Raw genomic sequence first — 13,763 nt, forward strand, 5'->3', positions numbered from 1 at the left:
TTGTATATTAGAATATACAGTATAAATACATCATATGTGAAACTACAGTATAATGTAAACATAAACAAGCACCTAAAACTTGTCTAGAAACTCTAAAAGTCAATTATGTAGCAAATTGTGGTTATGCTTTCTTCCCACAACTAGTGTGGTTGCAAAACTTGCTGTATCTGGATATTGTAAACAGAAAGTGAGACAGCTGTCCCACCCTGCACCCTCTCCCAAGCTTACCTTTGCTCTGATTCACCAGTGGCTGGCCATCAGCGGGCTGGGCTCCAGACGAATTTGATTGGCTGGGCTCCAGAAAGGGGACCAATGAATGCCAAGGAAAGACTGGGACTGAGCGTGGTTCCACATTGGTCCAAACTGAGGGAGGCGTGTGTGTGTGTGTGTGTGTGTGAGAGAGAGAGAGAGAGAGAGAGAGAGAGAGAGAGAGAGAGAGAGAGAGAGAGAGAGAGAGAGAGCAAGGGAACAATGAGAGACAGGGATGAGTGACAGGCAAAAAGCCTTTTGACAAAGGCAAGTCAGTCAGACACTCCACTCGAGCTTCTTGAGTGGGACATGTTATGTCATGAGTTCGAGTTCTCGCAAGTTTCAAAGGTCAACTTTGCCTTGTCTCTTTTATGTTGCTTAGCAGATGGCTTTGTGTGTGTGTGTGTGTGTGTGTGTGTGTGTGTGTGTGTGTGTGTGTTTGTGTGTGTAAATGTGTGTGTGTGTGTGTGTGTGTGTGTGTGTGTGTGTGTGTGTGTGTGTGTGTGTGTGTGTGTGTGTGTGTGTGTGTTTGTATGTTTGTGTGTGTTTAGAGCAATTATGAAACTGTTACTCTACTCTACTATGTCTCCAAGTTGTATAGTATCTGATATCTGGGAGTGGCTTTGGGTTAGGTTTTGCATGAGCTTTCAGCATTTGTTTCTGGGAGGGGGCATATTTTTCAGTTGCCCCCAAGGGGCCAGTCATGTAGTCTCTGGGAGTGGCTCTGTGTGTGTGTGTGTGTGTGTGTGTGTGTGTGTGTGTGTGTGTGTGTGTGTGTGTGTGTGTGTGTGTGTGTGTGTGTGTGTATGTCTGTGTGTGTGTGAATGTGTGTGAGTAATTCTTCTATAACCCCTCTCTCTACCACAACATGTCTGGGCAAGTTCCAACCACTGAGTTGCAGTTCTCACTTTAGACACACTGACCCTAAAACCACACCCCTCTGTGTGTATGTGTGTGTGGTTGGTGGGAAGGGGGTGACTGCATGTGTGTGTGAGGGAAGGGGTGGGAACGACTGCATGTTTGTGTTTGTGTGTGTGTGTGTGTGTGTGTGTGTGTGTGTGTGTGTGTGTGTGTGCGTGTGTGCAGTACAGAATGTCTCAACATACCAGAGTGATTAGATAATATGCTCATTTGGCACACCTAACTACCATACGTCTAGCCAAACCTTACACTACACACTCAAATGTGTAAGAATGGTTTACTATAAAAGCACCTCCTCCCTTTACTAATGTTCTGACAAAATATGGGCTTTTGTCACATATTTAAACAGGTCTTAACTGTTTCTATGTCAACCAGCTGAAAAGTTCCTGACACAGAACATGTGCCTACACGTCTCAATTCAGGCCAAGGAAAAAAGCTCAATATTTGCCAAGGAATAAATCTTACTAGTGTTAGCAGAAGTATAATACATTTCAAAATAAGTTTGAAATACCCTCCCAGCCTTAAAATGACTTGCTTATTTTGACTTAAAATGACTTGCGACTACGTATTTTGCATAAAACACATAATATATAAAGTAGTGTATATTGCTAAAAGTGTCATGAGACTACTTTTGTTAAAAGAAATCATCATGACAGTGCGGGGTTGCTTAAGTCATATTTTATCACATAGGCTTCCTTCTTTTGGCAGATCCATAATAAATAATTCATAATTCATAAAGATGCAGCTTACCTGTACCGGGACGTCCCATGATGATGTCCTTGCGTGGGGCAGGGTGTGGGGACTCTGCGGGCACGATGAGGGGCAGCAGGGCAGTGGGAGTTGGGTGGCAGGCCACCGGCTGGGGCAGCACCCCTCCATGGGTGTCTCCATGCCCCCCGGGGTTCCTCTCTCTCTCCCTGCCCTCTCCCATGCCGCCGCTGGCCACTGCTGGACCGGCCCCAGCGCCGGAGACAGCGACCGAGCCCACGTGGACCGAGCGGGTGCTGGAGGCGGTGGTCAGCGACTGGGTGGAGGTGACCAGCACGAGGGTGGAGGTGGGGTTGCGCAGGAGCACGGCTCCGTTGGTGGCGCTGGCGCCGTTGATGGGCACGGGGGCCTGCAGCGTGCCGGTGAGGTGCGGGGGCTGGCCACCGTTGTCTCGCGGGCGACCTCCTCCTCCTCCTCCTCCTCCTCCTCCACCCCCGCCGCCACCGCCACCACCAGCACCACCACCCATGCTGGCTCCGCCTCCTCCCACGGTCCCTCCGCTGCCTCTCCGGCCACTCAGAGGACCCTCGCTGAACTTGGCCAGCGGGACGTCCGGGTTGCGCACGATGACGGGGGAGTCGCGGAGCGGCATGCCCCGGCGAGGGCTGGGCTCCTGGGGTAAGGGGGAGGGCGGCGTGGGGGACACCAGCATGGGCGGAGGGGTGGAGGCGGCGGAGGACGGGGGGCGGCTGGCGGCACTGCGGGGCCGTGAGAAGGACGGGGTCGGGGGCTGGCTCTGGGGGGACAGGACCCTGAAGCCCTGAAGCCCGAGCGTTGGGTCACCCGCCACCAGAGGGGCCTGCTGGACCTCCGGCTTGCCGTAGTCGTGCGGGGCAGAGGGGGCCAGGGGGAGCGTCGGGGGCTGGATGTCGGGCTTGCGCTTGCTGGGGCTCATGGGCACAGTGAAGGTGAGGTTGGTCTGGAAGGTGGGCACCACGCCGGACAGGTGGCGCTCACGGTCCGAGCCCGGCGTGCCCAGCTTGGTGCCGCTCAGGTGGCGCGGCCGGCGCGGCGTGAGGGAGGGGGGCGTGATGGGGCTGAAGTTGGCGGGCCGGAAGCCGAAGAGGGGTGAGGGCGAGGGGGACGGGGCCGGCGAGAAGGGCGACTGGTTGGAAACGGGCGAGAACGAGGGCGTCCCCGAACGCGAGCTCCCGAGCGACACCAGCATGTTGGCCGCCTCGCACTCGTCGAAGTCGAAGCGCGACAGGTCGCGGGTGAGGTCGCGCGAGAGGTCGTGGGGAAGGAGCGAGGGGAGCACGAGGCGCGGACGCGAGTCACCCCCGCGGCTACTGGCCTCGCTGCTGTCTCTGGACGTCTCGTCCCAGTCGAACTCGCTGCTGGTGCGCCCGCTGCCCAGCCTCAGGTCGGAGGGCGTGAGCGTGCCCGTGCTGCTGGCTCCGCTCCGGTCGCGGCCCATGCCCGGCCCCCCGCCGCCACCTCCGGCCTCCATCTCCTTGGTGCGCATGGACAGGTGGCGGGAGCAGTAGCCCCTGCGCTGTGACTCTTTTGAGCAACCCTCGCGCGAGCACAGCCTGCGCCACTGCTTGCCGTTGAACTTCTTGCGTATGCCGGTCGGGGTGCACACCACGTCGCCCTTCTTGTACTTCTGCTGCGCCGCCGTCAGAGGGGTCCGGGACCGCGAGCCTGATCCTGACCCCGAGCCGCCACCCGAACCGGAGCCCCCCGAGGATCCGTGGGAGTTGGCGGAGGGAGGCTTGTCCAGGACTCCCCGCGAGGAAGGCGGAAGCGGGGGCAGCTGAGGTGCAGAGGAGATGACCGGGGTGCCTGCGTCCAGGCCCAGCAGGACAGACGATTGGGGTCCGTGCGGGTTCAGAGCCAGGTGAGGGCCCAGGGGGGGTCCAATGTTACGCACCACGGATAGGTAGGGAGGCTTGGAGAGGATGTGCCGGTGCTGGGGGACACCGAGGGGCTTTCCTCCAGGTACGGCCCCAATAGTGGCCTCTCTCATCGGGGTCGAGTTGTAGATGGTCACCTCCATGTCCTCCTCGGGGGTCTGTTGCTGCTGGTGGTGCTGCTGCTGGAGTCTCTCCTGCTCTCTGTCCCTCTCCCTCTCCCGCTCCCTCTCTCTTTCCCTCTCCCTCTCTCGTTCCCTCTGCCGCTCCCTCTCTCTCTCCATCTCTTGCTCCCGCTCGCGCTCCCAGCCGCCTGCCATGTTGAGCACCGACGTCATCATCAAGCCGCCGGCCGCCGCGATGGTCGAGGAAGCGGACGAGGAGTACGAGACCGAGGACGGCGGAGCGGACGCCGGGTGGGGCGGCAGCGCCCTGGTGTAGAGCGGCGCCGTGATAAGGTGCGAGAGCTCGCGCTCCACCTCCATGTCCTCGCGGTCCTCCCAGGCGCGGCTGCCCGGGTCCAGGTCCCAGGGGGGCACCAGGAGGCGCAGGCTCTGGCGGGACACCCACACGGCCTGCACGGGGCTCGGGGAGGCTCCACCGCCCTCCTCCTGTGGACTTCTGTCGTGACCGGCGGCAGTGGCGGCGGCGGCGGCGGCGGCTCCGGGCTCGTCCCTCAGAAGCACGCGGTAAGGGAAGGACACGGCTGGGTGGGGGTCCACCTGCGTCACCAGGCCCTCGCGGTACAGCTGCTGGGCCCCTTCGCTGGCCTCGTGGCCGCCACCGAAAGGCACGCACACGTGGGTCCCGATGGCCACCTGCGCGGCTCCCGGAGGCGGGGAGTCCAGCACGAGGTCCACGGCGCCTCCGCTGGGCTGGAAGGGGTAGTAACTGATGCCCTTCTCCCCGTTAAGCTGGACTTCCACGCTGCCCTGCTCCCCGCTCACGTGCCGCACCACGCCCGCCCGGAACACCCCGGAGCCCTGCCGCGCCAGCACGCGCTGGTTCTTCAGCCCCTTGGCCAGGGCCTCGGCCAGACCTCCGGTCAGGCTGTCCTGCATGGGATTGGAGTTACAGTGTGCTGGGGGTGGCGCTGGGGGGTGCTGCTGTTGCTGCTGCTGGTGGGGGCGATCGTCTGTGCTGGGCTGGGGCTCTGAGGGTGCCGGCATGCGCGCAGCGGCGGTCACTTCCAGGTCGGCCGAGTGCTCGCTGGCAGTGTCTGTGGAGGAGCAGCGTGGGGGGCTGGCCACTGGAGGCCTCTCCCCCGTGTCTCTGTCCCCGTACTGGCCGGCGCTGACAGGGGCTGCCCCGCTCTGGCTGTGGTTGTGGGGGTCGGTGCCGGCTGACGGCTGGCTGGGGGGCGTCTGTGTGCTGGATGGTGTCTGCTGGCCGTTGGCAGTGCTGACCTGAGGCTGAGCTGCGGTGGCGACGGCCGTGGCAACGGTACCATTGTGTGCACCACTGCCGCTGCTGCTGTCACCGTTGCTACTGAGCGGAGGCGTGCTGGCGTTGCCATGGTTTCCGGTGGCGGCCGTGGCGATGCCGGCGGACGAGGAGCAGTGCTCCGATGTATACTTTTTCTTGGGCACACGTGCCTTGAAGGTGGCCGTCTTGCGGCTGGCCGACGGGTTGGGGCTGCTGTTGGAGCTGGCCGCGCTGCTGTTGCTGTCCGATGACCGGCAGCTGCTCGGGCGCTCCTCCGCCACTGTCACTACCGCCTTCGTAGAATCGCCCTCACGGGAGAGGCTCTCATCCCGGTCCGGGGTCACCGTGATCCGGGGGGCCTCCTCATGGGACGACTCCGAGTGGGACGAGGGGGGCGTTGTGTGTCTTTTCGGGGAGGGGGGGGAGGCTTTGGACTGGTCCTGCTCGGGACTGCTGTCGGGCTGACCCCGTCTCCTACTCGCCTTGGCGCGGGTGGACGGGGGCGAGGGTCTGCCCCCTTTCTTCAGTGGCTTCATGGCCTGTCCCTTCGGCTGTCGTCGTTTCTGCTGTTGGGCTGCTCGGGCACCTCCCTGCTTCCTCTTCTATCTTCCCTCTGTGCCTGCCTCTCCGTTTCTCATCCCGCCTTCTTCTTTCTTCTTCCTCTTTCGCTCTCTCTCTCTCTCTCTCTCTCTCTCTCTCTCTCTCTCTCTCTCTCTCTCTCTCCTCTCTCTTCTCTCTTGTACGTTCTCTTCTTGTTTGGCCTCTGTTTTTCCTTTTTTTCTCTATCTCGGCTCAGTCCTGCTGTTCCAAGGCCTGAAGTAAGGAGTGGAGTGAGGTGATTACTGATGAGGTGGCATTGTAGTTTCAATATGGTGTAAACATATAAAAAAAAACATGTAATATTGTACATAGTTAAGGCTATTCTTATGTGCCCTTTCACAATGTACCTTTACATAATATAGGTTGATAGATTTTACATGTATACTTAATTAATTGCTAATCTATTACATAATCCTATATTACCTATAGCAATGAGTGGGTTAGCTGTGTGTGTGTGTGTGTGTGTGTGTGTGTGTGTGTGTGTGTGTGTGTGTGTGTGTGTGTGTGCGTGCGTGCGGTGAGACAATTGTGTGCAGTGTAGTCTAATTGTTGATTTGTGTTGTGCTAAATAATAAACATAGCCACACAAATAGAATTGCATGCCCAGACAAGTATAAAACACATACTACTTTCTTGGCTAGAACTGTCGAGGCGGGGGAATTCCTGGTTCACTGGTAATTCTCTCTCTCTCTCTCTCTCTCTCTCTCTCTCTCTCTCTCTCATACTCCCTTTCACTCACTCTCTCTTTCTTTCTTTCTCTCTCACTCTCTCACTCACTCACTCACTCTGACCTTTGTGCATTTTATTACTGAAGCAATCCGCCCCTACAACCCTACAATGCTTAACTTCCCACTACTATACACATCACCAGCCCTTCTCTATTTTTCTGTCCCTCCCTCTCTCTCGCTCTCTCTCTCTCTCAACTCGCCTCTTTTTATAGACGCTCCTTTTGCTCGGCCTTATCTCTTTAAAAATGCAACACCCCTGCAAAAACTTGTCTAAACAACACACTTCTACGGAGTTGGAGAGTCCACCTCTTGGTGTTTGTCCACAGAAAACAGTGACTGTGGCTTAGTTAGCATAGTGGCTGGCTGGCCTGAGTCAACACATCTAGGTTCAACACTCAGCATTGACCTCATACTCATACCCCCGAAATGAAGACCTCATTAATCATAGGTGACCTGGTTACTTCGACTTTTATTTTAAATAAGACATGATGTCAAATGATGCGTATGTGCTCTATATGTGTGACTTTGGTAAGCCACTTTCTGTATATTTCTGAAATGCAATGAGCAGAGCAGCTTGTGGTAATGATTCACACCCCACTTACAGAGTGCTACCCTGCAGAAAGTGGAGAAAAAAATCCATTTTGGAGGTCAGAGCCAAAGTGCAAGTCTTAACTGTGCACTATATAGACCAAGTGTCAGTCCATTTTGGTGTGTGTGTGTGTAGGCGAATGCATGGTATTGAAACTATGTTTGATGTTGGCAGTACTAGACAGGGTTGTAGTGTAGTTGCTGATGGTGTGGCAGCACATTGCAAAGGCCATGCAGCAAACCACAACACAGCTGCAGCATTCAAAAGACCTTATTCAGTCAAACACAGTGTTCTCTGAGAGCCTGTGGACTATGTAAATAACATGTGTCCAACAAACCAATAAAATTCCACCATTATGTCATCTGTCAAGGTCCTACTATAGCACTCACACACCACAGAAAAATATATACAAATTAAGGTGGATAAGGTTCACTCTTTATGAACCAAAGTAAATATGTAAAAAAAATGGTAGCCTATGAGAGCAAAACCAGGGCAATGGCAAAGCAATGAAGTGATACTTTAAAACTATCTTCCTCATTCATAAATCGAATCTGTTACACGATAATAATTTGCCATTACAATTAAACTTACCGATTTCAGGCGTATTACGATATTGTAGGTTGGTAAGTACTAAAGGTGACCGGTAATTAACAGCAGTAACGTTGTGTACATTATCTAACTCTTCAGAAAGAATCATATGCATAACAGGCTACTATAACAAAATGGACTCATCGGCACATAGCCTTAATATTGCTATTGGCTAACAAACCTATTGTAAAAGCGTGTAGGCCTACGTTGGACAGTACAGGGAGCGGACAACAAATCATAGGATATGGGCCTGAGAAAGTTTTTGCTGAGCAGCAGCCTGTATGTGTGTCAAGCGCTGTTATTGGTCGTAGTGCCCTACTCTGCGCTTACTACCACCTACTACACAAAGAACCCAGAAGTGGAGTGACGCAGGCCTCTCGCCTCTACAAGGCCGCTAAACATATTGTCCACAAAGCTACACCATTCATCCAAATATGATCACACGAGTGAATACGTGTAAAAACACTTGTGTCATCGAGGGGTTTATATAAGCACACCTAAACACGGAAGCTGTGGCGTTTAAATTAAATTACATTTGTGAAGCTTTACACGCAATCGTTGCGTGAGACAGCAGCAAACGGTAATCGTAGGCTACTGCTAATCCACTACGTTACAGTAACTGATCAATAGAATATCCAGTTGGCCATATCATTACAATGTATCATTTTTGAGGACAACAGGAAAAGACCAGGCCCTCGACTAGAGGAGAACACCCAAAGCAGAATGAAACGTTTGCGTCGTCTTAGAGAGAAAAAAAACGTCGCTGAAACATGGAATATACTTTCTAGGTTGTACAAAACTAATTAAGAAAGTGTAGTTTACGCACAATTATATTGAAACGTGTAATTTGTTGCAGACTAATTCAGCTATTAGCTGTTGTGTCGTTTTCTAGAAAAAAAAGTTTTAGACTGACTGTGCACCCTACCCCCCTCCCTTCTCTCTGAGGATGGTAAAACACTTATCTCTCCAGTTAACTCGGTTTAAATAGAAACCAGTTTGACCACGAAATATAATATAGGCTATTCTTATTTGTTTAAGTAACACCCAATACCGAAACCCCAACAAAGCAAAACAGGCAAACCTCCGCAGTGCTGCAGAAGAAAGATTTGTAGCTTATGTTCAACTTACCCAGAAATATTTATCAGTTGCGCTACAAAGATATTCCTCCAAAATTAAAACAATTAAATTGCCGGTTGTTCACAGTTGTCAGTATCTGGGCTTGCAAATATTTTTCTTCCGCTAAAGCCTCCCAAACGAGGAAAAGTACGACAGCTTCTGTCCTACACTACAGTCGCAAAATGGTGAATGAAGCCTAAAGCCTTGACAACTACTCACTTCAGCCAATCGGTGTCGACCATTGGATACAGTAGCCAATAGTACTGCTGGAAGGTGGAGTTTCATGTCAAAGTACAGTTGATTGACAACATTTACAGTCGAATAGTGAAACGGGAAAACAAGAAACAGCTGGACGGACCTGAGTTTGTGAAATCCAATTAGATTTCAGAGGAGGTCTCGCAACAACTAGTAGGCGGGTAGTGGCAAGAAAAATAACCTTACAAACCAATCTACACGCTCAGTCGTTCCATATTGACAGCACCGATAGCGTAGTAGCCTATACACAACGAGCCATTTTAAAATGATAGCCAATTTGTAGACTTGATGCAGCTATGCATGACATTCCTCAACTAGTGATGTATAGACACCTGTTGTGTAAATCAAATTCCACCTGTTTATTTGAACATGCTGCACTGCTCATAACAGTTCGAAAACGGCAAATCAATCACAGCATAATAGTGAACTATACGACCGGTCTTCCCAATCCTACTACGCTATAATTAGGCATCACTATTCCATTTAGCATTGCTTTCTGCCTCCTTCCACTAGTCTTTCTCATGCCCGGTTACCTTCAATCTTAGAGCCAATCACAGAGCACTCCTCACTACTTTTGACGTCACCCAGAGCACTATAAACCCGCCTTCCCCAGCCAACCTGAGACCAATGTAAAGCTAACGTCACCAAATCATCTCGTGATTGGCCAAGTGATAGGGGGCCTATACACCAATGACCAGGCACAGCGATGAGCTCATTATGCTTGTTGCCATCAGCGGGACCAAAAAGGAAGGGTCGAGAATAAATGAGTTTAAACCCAGGATTACAGTCCCTCAAGGGAATGGCCCACATACATTCAGTCTCAGATATCTGCAGATAGCCTACACTGGAGAGGCAGGCAAGACCTCATATGCATGAAACCTTATGTTTGAACAACACCCATGGATGGAGTGTTTGTGAGTGCCACATCACAGCCCAGATCTCATCAAGTGCTCTCCCTGCAGGGCATGTAGAACATACAGAATTATATAAGGCTGCTACGTGTGCGCTTGCACATGATGCGCTCACTGATATGCATACACAGACACAGACACACACACACACACACACACACATACACACACACACACACACACACACACACGCACACACAGCACACGCACACATGCTCAAAGTCATGGAGAGAGATACAAGCGGGTCCACACCTTGATGTGTCCTCGCCATTGAGCTTGCAGTCTACAGCATCTTGCTCAAGCTATTTCAGAATCTGCAACCGCAATGACTACAAAACAGATCATTTAGATGGTCGGTTATGCTCATATTTATATGCACATGGATGCCGGAGCAGCCTACATTATCCACTGTCAAACTTATTCATACATATTAAACATAAATACTTAAGGTGTGAATTTGACAGTTGATTTTCAACAAATATGACAATTTACAGCAACTGTCTGTGCTTTACCTTGGTTACACAACACACCCCGACCAGATGAATACACTTACAACAGATACATTTGTCATTCTGGACAAACATCACAGGGACATTAGTGAATGTCTGAGGGGGATATATCTGCTAATGAGTGTTGCCAACCGTGTACATTTGGAACATCAGAACAAATAAGAGGCAGGAGTCCAAGACAGCAGAAAGCTGGAGCAGCAGCCCTCACAAGGCATCCAGTAACAATGAGGGCCAATTACAAACATTTGACTCAGATCAGACAATGAGTATATGCATACACACGCAAGTATGCTAAAGCAACTTACTTAGACTCACACTATAGCTAAAAAAATAATTTCCCTTATCAGTAACACATGCGTATAAATAACATAATTTGCACATGCACACATACTAACCACAATCTTAATGTGCACTTTCCCTTTCCGTGTGTGTGTGTGCGGCTTTTTTTGGTCCTGACATCTGATCTGGTATAAGGCTGAGTAGCAAGCTTTTCATGAATTGATAAGTCAGCTGTGATGTCAGCCTCTCAAAACTTCAGCACGTCACCATTTTGATGTAGTTACATCTTACTATGCCACTGACTATCATTTTTATTTATTTTCAATTTAGTTTATAGTTTAGTTTTAGTTATTTTTCATTTTTTAGTTAAGGAATGAAGGAGGGGTGAATGAAACGTGTACTTCATTTCAGCTCTAAATGAAATAACAACCAATTAGAAGTATGTATGGATACAAGTATTTGGGGGTTTTAACTTTTGCATTGTTGTCGTAACTCATCTCATCTCATTTTAAGTAACAGGGGAAATGCACATTAGTATGCTATTACTGTACTATCACAATATAATATCACATGTATTATCACAGTAACACATATGTCACCACAGTAGCATACTTTATTAATAGCAATGTCGTAGGCCTGGGGTTTTTAAACAAGGGTATGTGGCCAAGTGGTTGTCCCTGTAATGTAGCTTCTCGATGTGATAATATAATGGTTTTTATTAAGCAGTCGTTCACAGGATTCTTCCTTAGTCAGAATGGTAGTAGTTCCTTGGTCACAATCAGAAAACCTCTGTTGTAGGCATTAGGCTATCTGAACTATGGCCCAGTTGGTACCAGCAAGGACTAACTTAAGGGCCATATAATGATTTTATTTAAGAGTATTAGCACAGCAATTGATTTTCAGGTCAATCACAACTATAAACATATTCAGCCATTGACAGGTCTAGGCCTTTACCAGGTTAATTTTGAGTCTTTGGACTCGTAGCCCTTGCCCCTTCTGTCCACTAGAGGGCACGGATGGGAGATTTTAGGGGATTTCAAGGGGATTTCACCATGCATTTCACACATCTCAGTCATCTGCTACCTCACAATACAATTCCATACTGACACAGCTCTTTTTAAAGGGCAGCACATGATCTAAAAATATTTCTTTTCAAACTGACGTCATGTCATTCAATTGTCATGTGATTTACATGAACAAACGTATGGCAAATGCACTGCACTGTGTGGGAATGTGTAGGCCTATACTGTTTCGAGGCACTATAGCAAAGATATTGAAACCTAGATAAGGTGGAAAAAGGTACACAGACAGATCTTTCTGTTTCAGTTTCTGAAAAGAAATACACTCTTGAGGCTCAGATCTGGAGGGAAGCGGCAATGGTAGAAGAGTGTTTCTCTCCCAACATGCCTAGCATACAAATGCACTAAACACAAACACATAGCATAATTGGCCCCTTTAGTTGCTCCCTGCTGTTGGCCAACAAGTCTTGTCCCCTCCTGGCTCGGCCCCCTTTCTCCTGGGCCGTGACCCTTGACCTCGCCCTCTGGCCAATCAACAAACCCTCTCAGCATGTGTCCAAGGACCCTCGTCAATCAAGCTTTGTGGGACGAGCAGAGCACAGCACAGCACAGCACACACCCCACCCCAGACTCTCTCTCTCCTCCGGTGTGAACTGGATTGCGAACAACCAGCGTAAAATCAGAGGGCCACAGATGGACAGCACTGATCGACAGGACACATGTGTGTGTGTGTGTGTGTGTGTGTGTGTGTATCATAGAGAGACAGAGACACAGAGGGGAATGTATGTGTGTGTGTGATTGAAGACCTAACAATGTGATAAAGAACGGCTCACAGTGAGAGGGCGATGTGTGTGAGTGTGTGTGTGAGAGTGTCTCACCATGCTTGCTCATCAGAAGGGGCCTGATTGCACACGCTGATGGGCTCTCGGCTCCAGGCTCTCTAATTGCCCTTGAGATGCCTCCTGCCATGTGACTCACTTCAGGAGCATTTCCTCTGCGGATGGCTGTGGTGGCCATTTTGATTTGAGTCGCAGCAGTAGCAGCGGCCAGAGTCGGGTTTATTCCTTCCTCTCCCTCTGGAAAAACTGAAGCACAGCTTGTGAAAAGCAGCCTTTGTGACATTTCATAGCATAGCAGCGGTATCAAGTTAAAGTAAATGAAAATTAACAACACAAATATTAACCAAAGTGCAGTGTTGGGGATGACTTGGTATTTTGTGAGACTGACCATGAAAACCTTTCATTATTGCCCAACAAGCTCACATTACTTTCATTACCTTGATTCAGTGATGTAGTAACACCTGCATTATGTTCACCTCCCCTACTGTTTCAACACATTGAACCATTTTACTTAATACACTAATACAGTAAGACTGCAGTATAACACGTTTTCACATGTGGTTTGGAATGGATACCGCTTTAACGGTAAATGCTTTCAAAGTTTGGGATTACATCTAGCTAGTATGTGGTGAAACCACTAAGCTCTAAATTCATACGAGCTAGCACTATCCTAGTCATCTAAAGCAACACCAAACCTCTGTACACATACTCAACTGTTCTTTGTGTCATAACTTTGTGAGGCCATGTAGGCTACTCTGAGCAACTCTTAGACTCGCACTTCCAAACAAGGACAGCAGAGGTCACCAGTTCACCAATATTTACCTCAACACAGATGAGGATGCAGTAAGAGTGACTGGCCAGCAGGAGAATGCTTCTGTGTGATCAGATCTGTGACCAGTTTCCCCCAGGCAAAAATACACTATGCCCAAGGATTAGGCTGTTCCAGGAACAGCCTATGTATGATGGAGCTGTTGCAAAATCTAATAATGTTGAAGGACACACAGATGCTAACTGTCGGCTCTTATAAGGACATTTCTCGGAAGGCAAGTTTTACTGTTAAGTGTTCTGGCATTCTGGCCTAAATGACATGGCGTGGGCATTTCAACGTTGTGTA

At 50.2% G+C, this 13,763-nt stretch overlaps 1 protein-coding gene across 2 annotated transcripts in view; it reads right to left on the minus strand.

The window, feature by feature from the left end:
* The window catches only part of cica (capicua transcriptional repressor a), a 27,272-nt gene extending 18,255 nt beyond the window's left edge, over window positions 1-9,017 (minus strand). For both annotated transcript variants that reach the window (XM_076301974.1, XM_076301973.1), the window contains exons 1-3: window positions 8,850-9,017; window positions 1,921-6,029; window positions 229-363 (exon numbers count right to left, since the gene is read on the minus strand). In XM_076301974.1, coding sequence (XP_076158089.1) covers window positions 229-363; window positions 1,921-5,752 — 3,967 coding nt within the window. In that variant the 5' untranslated portion in view covers window positions 5,753-6,029; window positions 8,850-9,017. The remainder of the gene's footprint in view (window positions 1-228; window positions 364-1,920; window positions 6,030-8,849) is intronic.
* Window positions 9,018-13,763: the final 4,746 nt, after the last annotated feature.

This window comes from Alosa pseudoharengus, unplaced genomic scaffold (genome assembly GCF_046254945.1).
Source record: "Alosa pseudoharengus isolate Yale_2024_CS ecotype anadromous, Long Island Sound unplaced genomic scaffold, YU_APseudo_1.1 YU_APseudo_1.1_scf_23, whole genome shotgun sequence".
NCBI lineage: Eukaryota > Metazoa > Chordata > Actinopteri > Clupeiformes > Clupeidae > Alosa > Alosa pseudoharengus.